Source organism: Saccoglossus kowalevskii, chromosome 18 (genome assembly GCF_978046115.1).
Source record: "Saccoglossus kowalevskii chromosome 18, keSacKowa6.1, whole genome shotgun sequence".
Classification (NCBI taxonomy): domain Eukaryota; kingdom Metazoa; phylum Hemichordata; class Enteropneusta; family Harrimaniidae; genus Saccoglossus; species Saccoglossus kowalevskii.
In genome coordinates this window covers 26,959,788-26,976,916 of record NC_140658.1, presented here as the reverse complement: position 1 = coordinate 26,976,916, position 17,129 = coordinate 26,959,788, and the positions used below count along the sequence as shown (strand labels likewise).

The window sequence follows — 17,129 nt, the reverse complement described above, 5'->3', positions numbered from 1 at the left end:
ACTATTGTGGTCATATGTGATCAAGCCTGTACATACATAACTATTGTGGTCGTATGTGATCAAGCCTGTACGTACATAACTATTGTAGTCGTATGTGATCAAGCCTGTACGTACATAACTATTGTAGTCGTATGTGATCAAGCCTGTACGTACATAACTATTGTGGTTGTATGTGATCAAGCCTGTACGTACATGACTATTGTGGTCATATGTGATCAAGCTTGTACGTACATAACTATTGTGGTCATATGTGATCAAGCCTGTACATACATAACTATTGTAGTCGTATGTGATCAAGCCTGTACGTACATAACTATTGTGGTCATATGTGATCAAGCCTGTACTGTATGTACATAACTATTGTGGTCATAGGTGATCAAGCTTGTACATACATAACTATTGTGGTCGTATGTGATCAAGCTTGTACATACATAACTATTGTGGTCATATGTGATCAAGCCTGTATGTACATAACGATTGTGGTCATAGGTGATCAAGCTTGTACATACATAACTATTGTGGTTGTATGTGATCAAGCTTGTACATACATAACTATTGTGGTCATATGTGATCAAGCCTGTATGTACATAACTATTGTGGTCATAGGTGATCAAGCTTGTACATACATAACTATTGTGGTCGTATGTGATCAAGCTTGTACATACATAACTATTGTGGTCATATGTGATCAAGCCTGTACGTACATAACTATTGTGGTCATAGGTGATCTAGCCTGTACGTACATAACTATTGTGGTCATAGGTGATCAAGCTTGTACATACATAACTATTGTTGTCATATGTGATCAAGCCTGTACGTACATAACTATTGTAGTCGTATGTGATCAAGCTTGTACATACATAACTATTGTGGTCATAGGTGATCAAGCTTGTACATACATAACTATTGTGGTCATATGTGATCAAGCTTGTACATACATAACTATTGTGGTCATATGTGATCAAGCCTGTACATACATAACTATTGTGGTCGTTTGTGATCAAGCTTGTACATACATAACTATTGTAGTCGTATGTGATCAAGCCTGTATGTACATAACTATGGTGGTCGTATGTGATCAAGCTTGTATGTACATAACTATTGTTGTCATATGTGATCAAGCTTGTACGTACATACAGTACTCATTCCGCCCAACCTCCCGCTTTTATCGCTTTTTTTCCGACCGCTTATCGCTTAATTTCCGACCGCTCGCTGCTTTCCGACCGGAAACCGGCCGCTTTTTTTCCGCTCGCTCGCGTTCGCTTTTGTTCGCTCGCTCGCTCCTGCTATGGCTGGCTTCAGAAACATCGTTCGCTTGCCAACCGACCGCTGGAGTAACAATGATCGTACATTGTATGTATAAACTTAAGTTTTTATTCGTAATAAATTTAGGTTTTAATGACGATTCAAAACACAACGCCTATTGCTTCTCTGTTTTGGAACAAAGACTCCTTCAAATCACTTGACACATTGTAACGTTTGCTACGCAAGTCGAACTGTGACCTGTATTTACATATTTACGTCCTTGTGTGTGTAGTTCAAGCAGCTATATAACTGGTCAATCGCGATATGTATTGAGTACAAGTATTTGTGTGTTGTGTGTGTTTCTGTGTGTGATTTTGACTAAATTTATTCGGAACGGCGCTCAAAATAATTTGACACTTTGTTATTTGCGAACGCAACTCACACTATGACCCTTACTCAATTTGCATAAGTAATACGAATGCTGTAGTTCAGAAAATATATTGGTTAACTTTTGCTCGTGTCTAGGTGCGCAAAACAAAATTGCACATATAATTATCGCATAGCTGAATTTCTACAAATCAATTGGACTTAAACTACTAGTATAATGACTGTGACGATTAATTGCTTGTCTGAGTACATGCAGCGACGAATTATTGGATTGGCAGCAGCCGGACGAAAAATGAAAGAGATCTCGGAACAGTTAATTTGTTGAGGAAAACAAAACAAACGCAGCCAGTGATACATTTTGAAAACAAAAGTAAAAAATAAACGCAGTCAGAGGCGACGACCATGCGCGTTGGAAATAAATAAAACGTGTTGTGACAGTCTCACCAAACCCTTTCACTCGCGCAATATAATTATGTTATTTCCCAAAGCACTTATATTTTAATACAATGACGAAAAACACCGCAAGAAAAATGTAAATCAGGCTTGTAATTACTAGTAACTCTACTCGAACGCAATGTTGATCACTATAAAAGTGGATAAATTCGAACCGTCAGCAAATTCAAAATTCAAGCGATCTCGTTGAATGTCAAAAATAAACTCGATGTTTAGAAAGACAAAAACAACCACATATTAGAGTGCAAAAAAAGTTAGCAGCAAAGAACGAGAAGTGCATGTGGGAAAGCGATGAGTGAACTGGAGGAAAATTATGCTGATGTGAGAACAAGCCATATACCCGCGGAGTACTCGCTAAAACATCGAGAAAATGTGCCATTTCAAAGGGCACCCTTACAAATAATGTCTGCGATTGTGTGAACATGATAACGTGCAAACAAGGAACAGAGCTCGTGGTCCACTAGGAAACTTGATGACGCAGTTAGATGTATACGGCTGTTGAAAACAGAGATTCCTTCGATCTCATATAAGCAGGTTCACGTGGATGTATCATTTTCAACTATTACCAACAACGCTATGATAATAAAGACATTGTGAAATTCTTTTGTTTTTATGTAGAAAAATACAGTAATTTTACCAAGTAAAATCATATTTATTAAAATTGTTGTTCATACATGAGTTGTCAAACTAAACACACTACATAGTTTGTAATTTCATCCAGCTCCTTTCAGTCACGATTCAAGACAAATAAAGGCACAAATATAGATAATATAGCAAATTATTTTTTTCTGTAATATTCGTGTGTAATCAGTAATTATGAAAAAAAATTATGGATACATATGGAATACATTTCGTTATGAATTATTCTTAATACTACGATTACACACCAGTGTAATCGGTGTTAATGCAGGGGAATGACCATCTGCCCTCTCTAGGCCAACCCATAACATATCTTGACATCATGTTGCTTTACCATTCATTCAGTGTTTAATCAAGTTCAATATTATATAACATTATATAACAACATTGGTATTGTTTCTGTGAACCCTGACATTTAAGTTCTGCTTTACATAATCCTGCTTAATATTCAAACCTTAGCGCCACCAAGTTGCCTTGCGTACATAGCTGCAATGAGACTAGCATTCTCGTTCCTGCAAGCAGCCTGCTTACAACTCGTCATTTTGCTCCGATAATTCTCATCCTTCGTTCACCGATCAACATCTCAACGACGTTATTATGGGCAAGTCTAAAGCTACACGAAAGTCCGGTCGCACCACCCGCACGCCTGCTCGTTTCTCTACAACGGAAGAGCAACCCGTACAACCCCGAGTATCAAGAAATAGGTCCGCAACATCGTGTGACCTTCCAAGTAACATCGACATCTTGATCAGCGAAAAAATAGCCTCTGCACTGGCTAACATACAGCCGCAGAGCCAACCTCATGTTCAGCTTCAAGCAAGTTCCGCCGCTGCACGTACAGAAAATTCTGCAGCGAATACTGTTAATACTTCTAGTTCTGGCTTACTATCTCCGGGTAGCCTATCTCCAGCGTCGGTCATTGCAGTCAGTACCGCTCAAGCCATGGCTCAACAAGCTAACCAGCACCCCATCGAATCAACGATCGTCTCCACTAATCCTACATGTCAACAAACGGCCGCCATTACAAGCTTTCACCCGGATGTTCATGGATTGGCCGTTGATGGCGCTGTGTATAACAACAACTTACCAAGCATGGCGGCGGCCACTCGCACGAATTTCCACAACCTCGCCGCGATGACACATCCGACCATTTCTCCAGCTCCTCGCATACCACCAGCCAATCTCCACTTGCCTTACGTGGACTCAGCTCTTCTTTCATCGCTATCAAACAAAGGTAAGTTCATCGAATTAAGTGATTTACACCCTGATTCTTTGAAACCAACCAACATTCAGAACAGAAAGACGCACATCTCCGTCGACCCCAATGAACCGGAATCCTTGATTACGTACACCACCCAGAGCAAACGTAAAAACATTGACTCCTTCGCTACTTGGGCACAGTGTTTTGCAATATTTCAGGCATACAGAGAATTCTACTTTCCGGAAGAACGCATTCATTTGTCGAACTACTTGGGCTACATCGCATCAAAAGCAGAAATCTACAAGCCTGAAGCCTGGTTGGGTTATGACAAGGCCTTCCGCCTAAATGCTGCACGGTACCCTGAAACTGTCAACTGGAGTCTACCAAGCCCTTCTTTGGATTTTGTTCATTTCCAGCAGCATCCACATCTCATAATCCCTTCATGCTTCCTATGTGGTCAAAAGGGTCACAAGAAAACAGATTGTAGTAGGTATACTACCGACACAACTGCTTCACCAAATCCTTACTACTGGAGTAAGAATAAACAACGCTCTAATGTTATCACTGGGCAATCACCACCGATCTGCAGAGATTTCAATCGTAATAATTGCAGTACTCCCTGCCAAAATGGTCGTCTGCATAAATGTTATACATGCTCCGCTACAGACCATGGTGCCTTATCACACAACACCAAAGAAAAACTACAGCCATTTCCACCACAGCCCTTTCGAGCACATCATAACCAAAACCAGCACAATCCGAACTTTATTCCCGTCAACTCCACTCCGAATTAGTAACTTCGCTGCTGAACTCCAGACTCATCCAGACAAAACATTTGTAGCCACACTACTCCATGACCTATCACATGGCTGTAATCTCGGTTTCAATGGTCATCACCACAGCAGATACACTCGCAATGCAAAATCAGCTCACATCAACCCGGATGTCATCACTGCATCAATTCTCAAAGAAATCTCACATGGCCACACAATTGGACCTTTTCGCACTCCCCCATTAGCAAACTTCGTAGTAAACTCCCTTGGACTTCGACCAAAGAAAACAGGGGGTCACCGCATAATAATGGATCTTTCACAACCAACTCATGATAGTGTGAACAGTCATATTGACAAGGACAGCTACACCTTACGATATTCAACCGTGGATGATGCAACAACAATTATCCAGCGACATGGCAGAGGCTCTCTCCTTGCAAAGATCGACCTCAAGCATGCCTTTCGACTTTGCCCAGTCAGGAAAAATGACTGGCACCTACTTGGCTTTAAATGGCTTGGTTACTATTTCTTCGACTGCGTACTTCCCTTCGGTCTTCGTTCAGCGCCATATTTATTCAACCAACTTGCCAAGGCTATCAAATGGATTATCTGTCACCGAGCCCAAACTGAAGACCTCATTCATTATTTGGATGACTACCTCGCAATTGGTTCGACCAACACTGACAACTGCCAGAAATTGATGAACACTATGCTCCATGTATGCCAATTACTAGGTGTACCTGTAGCAAGGGAGAAAGTTGAAGGGCCCTCTACTAATCTGACATTCCTTGGTGTAGAATTGGATACAATTAACATGAGTATATCTCTACCTCATGATAAACTCACAGATATCCTCCAAACCTTACCCACATGGCTGGAAAGGCTCAACTGCACTAAGCGTGAGCTCCTTTCCCTCATAGGAACATTGAGCTTTGCCTGCAAATGTATACCCGCCGGACGTATTTTCCTTCGTCGAATGATAGATGTCAGCACAACCACTACCAACATTAATGGTATCATAACGTTGACAAATGACTTTCGCCAGGATGTAAAGTGGTGGCTAGAATTTCTACCTACATGGAACGGAACTGCTTCTTTCCTATCTCCAACATGGTCTCAATCCCCTGAACTTGAACTGTTTACGGATGCATCTGGGTCACTAGGATGTGGTGGCTACTATTCAGGCCACTGGTTCACCATCACCTGGAAGGAAAACCTGTCAACATCAATCGCCTGGAAAGAACTATATCCGATAATGGTAGCATGCTCAATTTGGGGGCATCTTTGGCATGGCCGCAGAGTGCTCTTCCATTGTGACAATGAATCGGTAGTGAATATTTGGCAGAAGGGATCATCACGCTGTTCACTGATAATGCACCTTGTTCGGCGAATATTCTTTGTGGCCGCCCAAAGTAACTTTCATGTAAAAATTGTGCACCTTAGTGGCATTGATAACTCTATCGCTGATGCGCTTTCTCGTTTACAGATGGACAGGTTCAGGAAGCTAGCACCAGGCGCCGACAGCGACCCCATGATTATCCCAACCATACTGCTGCCAGAGAACACCTTTCACCCGGATCAGAGTTACATTCACTAGTAAAGCAGGCTACCATCTTCATTCGCAACAGCATAGCAGACTCAACACGCAAAACATACCAGGTCGGTCAATCTCAGTATAAACATTTCTGTCACCATTACATGCTAGAAGTCCTGCCCTTAAAGCAGGACACAACAGTACTCTTTGTCACCCATCTAGCGCAAAGAGGTCTTTCATATAAAAGTATCAAAGTGTACTTGGCTGCAATCATCCACATGCATACTGAACTTGGGTTCGCCGATAACGTTTCGGACAACACACTACTGTATCGTGCCCTTCAGGGCATTAAAAGGACCATCGGCGACACTACACGCCGCAGACTGCCAATAACAATCGAAATTATGAGAAAGTTGAAGACAGCTCTCAGATTGCACCCGTCTATCCATCGACGGGATAAACTCATGCTATGGTCAGCGTTCACGCTGGCATTTTTTGGCTTCCTCAGAGTGAGCGAGTTCGCATCCACGCCCGGTTACCAGGATGACCGAATACTGCGGGAATGTGACATCGTTTTATCAACGGAACTACAGGTGACCCTGAGGTCATCTAAGACGGACCCTTTCCGCCATGGTTGTATCGTAAAAATTGCTTCCTCACAGACTTCTGTCTGTGCCGTTACTGCATATACCAAATACCGCACTTTCCACCCCGTTGGACCATCAGAGCCAGCCTTTCAGTTCGTTGGTGGCGAAGCCCTCGCTCGCCACAACCTGACCACACATCTGCGAGACTTGTTGTCACGTTCACATGTACAACAAGTGAACCTGTATACAACCCACAGCTTCCGTCGAGGGGCAGCAACTTCAGCAGCGGAAGCAAATATACCGGATTGGCTAATCAAAACCCTAGGGAGATGGAGAAGCGACGCCTACCAAATATACATCACAACACCAGAATCAACTCTACGAGCTGTTCCGCGTCTCCTCACTGGACACTGAACTTTTAATTACTACCTACTACATATGAGACATTTATTAAACATGTACATTCTAGTGCATTCACCGAACTTTTATTCGTTAAGTACTTTCGTTAAAATGTGTTATGGTGCTGGTATTCATTATGCACATGTCTTCAATAAGTCTTTATCAGAATCGTTGTCGTTAGCTTGGTCTCGTATTTCGTTATTGCTGATGACAATTTGAGATTTTGCTTTCCATGTAAATGTATTATCCACATATTGCCTTCCCATGCTTGCTTTCACGTATACCATTGAGCCGTATAATTTATTGAATTGCTTTTTATTTGTGATTTACTCGCTGCTAATTTGGGGGGTCGCCATCGCAGTGCATGCTGGCTCCGCTCATGTACCACGCTGCCCCTCTCCAGGGGCCAAGTCAAACAGCCAGACTTGCCCCTGGGGACTGGTATCCGCGACGACGCATGGGTGGAGACCTCTGCGGTGGCAGTCTTCAGTCAAGTACCACGTTACCCTCTACTGACGTGATTCGAATCTGAGAATCGCGTCAAGAGACAGGTCGCCAAGACGCTTGCGCTGAAGTCCTGCACCCCCCTCACGTTTTCACGCCAACCTTGTGTGTCTGTGTCATTTCCTTGCATTAATACTACGATTACACACCAGTGTAATCGGTGTTAATGCAGGGGAATGACCATCTGCCCTCTCTAGGCCAACCCATAACATATCTTGACATCATGTTGCTTTACCATTCATTCAGTGTTTAATCAAGTTCAATATTATATAACATTATATAACAACATTGGTATTGTTTCTGTGAACCCTGACATTTAAGTTCTGCTTTACATAATCCTGCTTAATATTCAAACCTTAGCGCCACCAAGTTGCCTTGCGTACATAGCTGCAATGAGACTAGCATTCTCGTTCCTGCAAGCAGCCTGCTTACAACTCGTCATTTTCCCACCCACCCAACCCTTTTGGGTACAATGATTGTAAAAAATTTATCGTGCTTCATTTTGCAATAAAGCTTGTGCGGGGGGGTCGCCATCGCAGTGCATGCTGGCTCCGCTCATGTACCACGCTGCCCCTCTCCAGGGGCCAAGTCAAACAGCCAGACTTGCCCCTGGGGACTGGTATCCGCGACGACGCATGGGTGGAGACCTCTGCGGTGGCAGTCTTCAGTCAAGTACCACGTTACCCTCTACTGACGTGATTCGAATCTGAGAATCGCGTCAAGAGACAGGTCGCCAAGACGCTTGCGCTGAAGTCCTGCACCCCCCTCACGTTTTCACGCCAACCTTGTGTGTCTGTGTCATTTCCTTGCATTAATATCAATTTCTAAATTATTTTGTCAAAATCAGTTTTTTTCCCAGGTTTTTTCCCCCAAAACGAAAGAATTTCATAATGTCGGGAACGAGAAGTTTTTTTATTATTATTATTTATTGGGAACGGAAAGTCTTTATCGTAGTGCTTCGCCTCGGTTGACAATGAGCTCTTCGGGTCGCTAAAACTGTATGTCCACCTCTGTTGGGGTGAACATTTGTATTATTATACTGAATAAATCTTAGAACAGAAATGGTGGCACTCAATCATGGCAATCTTCCAGGTCATCGTTAGAAAGATTTTCGGAGGCAAATATAATCTTGAAGGATTGCAGGAAATTGACCCTTACCGATTCATATTTATGAATTAATTGGGATTCAGGTACCATAGTGTTTGTAACAGGAAAAAAAAAACGCTTTCGCGTGGGATTTTTCATGCAAACATTGTGAATGGTTCCCCGACACTGATTCCTTTTTAACTTCCAATTTTTCTAAGACGCGGCAAACCCTGCTCATGACCGGAGACGTCGTCGAGATGCAGGTGCGATTCCTCTTAGCAACGCGTTCTATTTATTTCCAAAGCATGTGGTCGGCGCCTTTGATTGCGTTTATTTTGTTCTTTTATTCACGTAATCTGTCACTGGCAGCGTTTGTTTTGTCGCGTCTCACAACTTAATGTACAAGCTGACTTTGTTTTGGCTGTAAGTGAACTACGTACAGCTCATGAAAGTATTTCGCCCAGAGTTCGCAAAAAACGGAATACCCTGCAAAATTTGAATCCTTTATTTTATAACAAGACATTGGGCGCAGAAATAAAAACCATAATTGTAATTCAACAAGTTTATGTAACGTGTTAGTCCGCTTGCCAGCCGCCTTGTTAGAAAATGCGATCTCCATTGATGTCGGCTTCGACAACTTTGGACAAGTAAGATGGGCGCTGGCCGACATTACATTTGCAAGTATTGTATTTGTTTGACAAATTGTACACTACGGTCATTCTATAACAATCGATCAGTCGTTTTTTTCACAGTCTTACTATTCCTGCAGATATTCTTCAATTGTTATAGGTGCCATGGATTTTAACATAACTACAACTTGACCCGTGTTAAACCCAAACCATGCGTGCATGACAACCGTCACCCTACACACGGTTACTCAACGAATACCGTACTCTACAGTAGACATTTTTCGCCCTCCACCAAAAATAGAATGGTTTTATTTCATATTAGTTGTGTCTGTGTCAGTGTCGTATTTGATTTCACATGTTTGGTTCGATCTTGTTTATGGTGGACATTATTACTACGCGTATGTATTTTTACCAATTTTATATGGCCGTGTGATCCACCGTATTTTTTCAACGGTCGTTCTATAAATTTCTGAATGTATTTATTCTTATTTTAACATCATAAAAACAAAAATGATACACTTGTACATGAAACAGTAGGTAGTGAACTGTAAATGCGGGCGGTTGCGCTGTCAGGCGAGCGAGCGAGCGGATACTTCCGGATTTGCACGGTCGAAAAAAAAGCGGAAATTACGCGGTCGAATTGAACAAAGCGAGCGAAAAAAAAGCGATCGAAATCCGGAAGCGGGCGGGAGGTTGGGCGAAATGAGTACTGTAACTATTGTAGTTGTATGTGATCAAGCTTGTATGTACGTACATAACTATTGTTGTCATATGTGATCAAGCCTGTACGTACATAACTATTGTAGTCGTATGTGATCAAGCCTGTACGTACATAACTATTGTAGTCGTATGTGATCAAGCCTGTACGTACATAACTATTGTGGTCGTATGTGATCAAGCTTGTACATACATAACTATTGTGGTTGTATGTGATCAAGCCTGTATGTACATAACTATTGTGGTCATATGTGATCAAGCTTGTACATACGCTGTTCGACTGAGCTCCTACAAATTCATGTTTTTTCTGCCTCAAGTATCTTCACTGAGTTTCTTTTTTGTTTGAATAGGATCCGTAAAGGTATCTTGATTATTTGTGTTAATTTTATTATTCTTTTTGACATAAATCTGTCATTTATTCGGTTGGTTTTACTTTTTGGTTGTGACTGAGTCACGCCGGCAGCCAAACCAAGATGGCTGCCATCACGGCGAGCCAACGTGGCAGCCCTTTTCAGGGCTTGACTCGTAAACACGGCATTAGGTGTCAGTCAATCTATGGGGTTGCCATAGAATCATATGTCTCTAGTATCAGCATTCCCATTCACGTACTGCAGTACGTAATTCACGTATAAATAAAATAGTGCGCGCCAAATCTCAACTCATCTACGTTCCATTTACGTATAAAATTATTTTGCGCGTACGTTTTTCATAGGTCTACGTCAACGTTAATTTAGCCTGAAAATCATTGAACTCCGCGCGGACATTTGACAACCGGCTTGTAAGTTACGTAAAACGTCGGGTGTTGAACGCAAGATGGAAAAGCCAAACAGTAGGTGTAGTTTTTTGTAACAGAAAAAATGATTGGTTAATTTTGTAATGATGATGGAAAAATCGCCAATCAAACGACCGTTTACGTGATAAAACATCAGTGACGTCATCGTAAACGACGGTCATTGTAGAAGAAAATGGCGGCATATTAGCTCGTAGTTGCTTGCAGTTAGCGAGGACCTTACACGTTTAACTCGAACATATCAACTGTATAACTGGTATGTATTCTGTTTTCAAATTATTTTCGCTGTTTTTAAAGTAATCTCTGTAATTTTGAACAACGTATTCATTGATATTTGCTTGCATAATGCGTTTATTGTAGTGACAATGTGGGAATCCAAGCCGTAACACATGTTTGATTTTTACTGTCTCGTACACTGTAACAGTAGAATTTTACTGTAGTTAATTTTAATGGTTTTTTTCGTGCAAAATATTTGCCAACTCTGAACTGTCACGTGCTGGAATTCTACCATGGCCGACAGAGCCGAGGGTCAGCATGATCGTATTAACACAATATTTAATTATTTTACGGCAGGTAGCGGTACGCACCATGGACAGTTTGGTGTTCAAAACGAAAAACAGGCAGTCACGCCCGAAGATGTTTACCCGGAGCAGGCAGATGCTGTGGATTTTAATCACAAGCTCGTGGAGGGCCAAGTAGTAGCCTCTGAAACCGAAGTCTGTGAACACCATGTGACGACAGGTAAAACCTATACTGCAGGTCAAAAGTTATTTTGTAATTGTTTAGGTAAATAAATTAAAATGTGAATTAAAATAGAAAAGCCTGCCTTCATTTTAATATGAAATGTTTGTTTTGATAAAATACTAGTACCACTTCCAGTGACTTTGAAATTGTATACCGTTATATATTATATGATGCAGTATTAAACGAAATTTTATTCTGTAGGTAGTGTTTTTTTTTAAATTAATATTTTACTGTTTTGTATATTTTATTACAATTTATACTTATGAATCACTGACATTGCATTGGTATTTTTTATTTAAAAACTAGACTCCCAGTGACTATAACTTTTTTTTACCTTAATTTTTAATTGTTTGTTGTTAAGGTACCAACATATTGTGCGATGATTGGAATACCACATAAAATTTAAATTTAATTTGCTTGTCACAGAAGCAGGTGGCCAGCTGGCAGTGTAGTTGACTTGTTTTAACATTTTAGTCACTGGTGTGCTTAACTAATAATTTCATACCTCGCAGATAGCACCAGAGAGAAAGAATCTGGCTACACACAAGACAAGGACAAGCCCAAATTCAAGAAAAGATTTCAACAGAAATGGTTGATGGAATTTGATTGGCTACAACACAATTCTGATCATGCATTAATGTTTTGTGGTACTTGTAAACTTGCCAGTGGTGCCAGAAACAGTCTTAAATCTAATGCATTTGTTAAAGGCACATCAAATTATCAGCGGTCTGCACTTACTAGACATATGAACAGTGATGACCATGTCTTGGCCAAGAAAACAGTTACTCAGCAGAGGTTTATGGCAGCAGCTAAAGTGACTGTACAGAAGCAATATATGCCAATGCTTGAATCACAATTAAGAACAGCTGCCTGGATGGCAGAGCAGAATATAGCCAATAATAAATTTCTGCCACTCATTGACTTGCAGGTGAGAACTAGTATATTTTCTGTTTTTTGTCACTTTCAGTAAGACATTGCCAATTGATTATAATTGAGTGTTACTTTTGCACAGTACTTTATTCTTCATATAATTAAATATACTGTATTTTTTCTTCTTACCAGATTGCAAATGGATCATCTCATTTCACAGATAGAAAGGGTATATACACCAACCACCAAGCCCCAGCGACAATGCAGGAATATATGGCTAAAGTTTTGAAAGAAATGGCTATTGTGCGCATTAAAGACAGTCCATTTTTGGGGATAATGGTTGACGAGTCTCTAGACATTGCCACAAACAAAAAACTGATAATGTTTTGCAAAATTATTCACAATGGGAAAATACAAATTGAATTTGCTGCCAATATTAGTATTCATGATGGGAAGGCAGATACTGTGTACAATTGTATTGTTGAGTGGTTGCAGGAAATCGGCTATAATATAAATAAAGTCAGTGGTTTTGGGAGCGATGGTGCTTCAGTTATGACAGGAAGATTAACAGGTGTGGGGGTCAGGCTAAAAGCTTTAAATCCCAAAATAGTTCATATCTGGTGTGCAGCTCATAGGCTTGCTCTAGTTTCATATTGGGCATCAAAACGTATACCTTATTTGCATTCCATTAATGAAATATTAATTGCCATATACAATTTCTACAATTACTCTGCTCCAAGATATGTGAAGATAAAAGAGTTGCAGGCATTACTTGGCAAAAAAGTGAAACGCTTTAAAAGGCCCAGCCAGATCAGATGGTTATCCATGTCTGATGCTGTCGATGCTTGCTACGAGTCATATTCTGCCCTGGTATTAGGACTTGAGCATGAGGTAGCTTCCTCGCCAAACAGCGAGGGAGGTAACAAAGCCAAGGACATATTAAAAAAAATCAAAACTTTTAAATTCATTGCAGCACTGTGCTTATTGAAAGACATTTTGAAAAATCTGGATCAAGTTTCTAAAACATTCCAGAAAAATGTTTTGGATATACACCAACTGAAAACTGTGATTAAGGCAACTAGAAATCTAATTAATTCTTATCGTGACAATGACCCCCCAACTTTGTCGACTTGTATCCAAATGATTGATGAGAATGAGGAATTCCAAGGTATTCCACTAAAGTGTAGTTTGCAAGACAGCTTGGTGTTGCATCGTTTGAAAATAAAGTATGTTAATAATCTGCTAAGTGAAATTGACAACAGATTTCCTGATGATGAGTTGGGTATTCTAAATGACCTAAATGTTGTATTAAATCCAAAATTATTGCCCATGCATGAAGTAGGCATTAGAAACCATGGAAATGATAGTTTAGAAAGGTGCATTGTAAAATATGGAGGGGATGACGAAATGTCCATCAATGCTCAGAGAAGCAGGGATGTATTTTTGCAGTTTAAACATTTAGTAAATGTTAACAGAGATTTGAGCTTACAAGACTTCTGTTTATTGATTGTAAATGAATATGATAATTTTCATGATTTTCAAATTCTTGCCAGTATCCTTGTTACTTGTCCTCTCACATCTGTTCCCTGTGAGCGTGGTTTTTCGTTACAAAATAGGCATCATAATGCTGCCACGAGTAGAAGAACTACTGACAGTGTTGAACATAGAATGATAATTGAGTATGCATCCAAGCAACCAGGATACAATCAGGATGAGGTTGTCAGATTAGCAGCTATAAAATTTCATGAAGACCGTGTGTAAATTTGTCTAAAAATGAGAATTGCAAAATAAATAAATTCTGTGAAATCTTGTGTATAATCTTTATTCTGTGCTACAACAACCACTCCCAGTGCAGATGAATAATACTGGCCCTCCTAGAAATACCCCCAATTTTTGATGTAGAGGGTACAGGTGTACCCCCAAAATGTGTGTTATACCTCCAGTTTTCTGTATAGAGGGTACATATACCCTCAGTTAAAAAAGACAGTGGGAATGCTGCAGTATTGCTGAAATTGTTGATGCTCAAAATATTGTTGCTGCGTCTCTAGCAAATGGAATGGTTTTGTGTTTTTTGGACTCACTTGCATCTGTTGAAAGGCGTGCATGCATGGCTGCACGGTTGCCGACATGCATATTGAGATTGAACCATTGGTTAAACCGGCAACAAAGATAATTTTATCTGGTGTACCACTTTTCATACCGGACTATATCATTGAAGCCGAATTAAAAAGATATGGTTGAGTGGTTAGCTCAATTAGAGTCATTCCACTCGGCTGTAAAAACCCATGTTTACGACATGTGAAATCATTCCGTAGACAGGTATACATGATGTGCGATGACAAACTAGAAGGCGTACTAAATGTTGTGTATGAAGAAAGACATTACCGTATATACGGTAAATAATACGGACGAAATAATATGTCATAAATGCCTCAGAAAAGGACATATACAGCGTAACTGTAGGGAACAAGACACTTTATTAACTGATAAACGACCAAGCACATGTGGCGATCAAAACTATCAAAACATAAACAAAACTAATAAAACTGGTGACAACGAAAAACGTGATGAAAACGATCAATCGAAAACAGCAATCAATATCGACGATGAAAACAACATGGAAATCGATAACACTACAGTAACCACAGATAATGATGAAAACGAAACACAAACCGGAATAGCGAAAAACCAAAACGATGTTATTGAAGTCTCGACACGTCAAGATCACTTTTATGCAAATAACCTTAATATAGAAAACAAAGCCGTTGCTGGAAAAACAGGCAATTATGACGTAACTTAAAATGAATCTGCAGCTGTTGTTAAAAGTGTTCTCGATGACGTCCTTGACAAAGCTACTAAAAAAGATAAAAACATCGATGAGGAGAGGGTACTAACCCCTCCCTCAATTTCAACACCTTCGGGTAATACTTTTATTTCTTCTTTCTTTTGCTCTCCTACTACCTTTGTTGATCCTTTTGATTCTTTTGATCGACTGCGATTCAACAACCCTACTGAACAAAATGAAGACATGGATGAGCGGGAGTCTGTTGCGTCAGACATTTCTGACCTCTCTCAAATACTACCTGATGATATTAAAACGCACGGCAAGATGCTTTCGAATGAATCCGTTTTATCTTTCCTGAAAAAATCCTAAATGAATAGTCGAACATGCCACTGCCTTCTGCCCGGATCTGAAAACACTTATTCGTTCCATTAATCACGTCCGTAAGAAGACAGATATGCCACATAAGGAAAAGGTTCGAGTGCAACGCATGACTGCAAAGCTTGTGTCTCACCACCTTAAAATATCACAAAAAGTAGAAGATAATACTGACGAAGCTACTGAAAAACCAAGTGCTAGTATATTAAATAAAAGACGTGGCATTCCAAAACTGGTAAAGAAGAAAAAGACATAATGCTGTTTGTAACGACTTGTATTAATAAAATAAACATGGCTATTTTGCATACTTATTTAGCATCTTATCATTCATGTGTGATTTTTTCACCATCTATGTCAAGAAATAAAATTAATTTAAATAAAACTGACAATGTTTTTCTCATCATCTCTGTTCCTTGTATTTTTCGAGTAACTAATATCTTACACATGAATAATTTATTATTAAAGTTTATCATAACCTCATTTTTTTCATATGGTCAGCAATTATGGCTCCGTTGGTTTTTTGCGATGATCGTATATGTCTTTCTCACTTTGATTTCCCTGGTCTTTTTCTTACTTGGATTTCAGAAACGGGCGTAAATATGTCTTGTGTTTTCTTGCCAGAGGTGCACGATATTTACTTTTCTCTTAATCATGACTAATTTCTCTGGTTTGACATGGAACGTTCACGGATGTCGGAATTCCCTAAAAAGATATCAGCTTTTTGAGTTTCTGAAAATAAACCATCAATGTGACTTCTACTTTCTTCAAGTAACTCACACGACCCGTACAGATGAATGAATCAACATGGCAAGTAGTATGGAGAGGACAATCCTTTTTCTCACATGCTAACTCTCACTCGGCGGGTGCCGCCATTCTGTTCAATCCTAATAAACAATTCCGCATTATTGATCATAACAATATTGTACCTGGACATATGGACATATGTACATATTGACGGTATACCTGTTCATTTAATAAACGTGTACACTCCCACAAATGGAAATGAGCGTCTTATTATTTTTAAAACTGTAAAACATTTTTTAAACGGATTAAATAACGATCTTGTTATTATAGGAGGGGATATAAATTGCACTCTAAATCATCTACTTGATAGAGCTGACAGCCCCTAGCCTCACCCTGCTTCGTCAAAGTTTCTTTCAGGTATCTTGTCTCGCTTTAAACTCACCGATTCGTGGCGTTACTTAAATCGTAGTTCTCGTCAATATACATGGTCAAGAAATGACAGTAAATCGCGCATTGATACCTTCCTTGTCTCAAAGTCTATAATTTCCCGTGTTAAACATTGTTCAATTCATCCACATTTTAATTTCTCTGATCATCATATTGTCAAAATTTGTATCTCATTTAAACCCATAAATACACGTAATCCTGTATGGTGTCTTAACACCAG

General features: G+C 39.9%; 1 protein-coding gene across 1 annotated transcript; it reads left to right on the top strand.

Moving 5' to 3' along the window:
• The first annotated feature begins 11,453 nt into the window (after window positions 1-11,453).
• On the top strand, window positions 11,454-14,319 carry LOC102801110 (uncharacterized protein C17orf113-like). Its single transcript, XM_085493046.1, has 3 exons — window positions 11,454-11,685; window positions 12,201-12,616; window positions 12,751-14,319. Exons 1-3 carry the CDS (start codon window positions 11,454-11,456, stop codon window positions 14,317-14,319), a joined length of 2,217 nt encoding a protein of 738 aa, XP_085349172.1.
• Window positions 14,320-17,129: the final 2,810 nt, after the last annotated feature.

Coding starts and splice junctions, on each gene's coding strand:
- LOC102801110 (XM_085493046.1), top strand. CDS start 11,454: ATGGCCGACAGAGCCGAGGGTCAGCATGATCGTATTAACACAATATTT. Junction 11,686..12,200: donor TGAACACCATGTGACGACAG/GTAAAACCTATA, acceptor CATACCTCGCAG/ATAGCACCAGAGAGAAAGAA. Junction 12,617..12,750: donor TGCCACTCATTGACTTGCAG/GTGAGAACTAGT, acceptor TCTTCTTACCAG/ATTGCAAATGGATCATCTCA.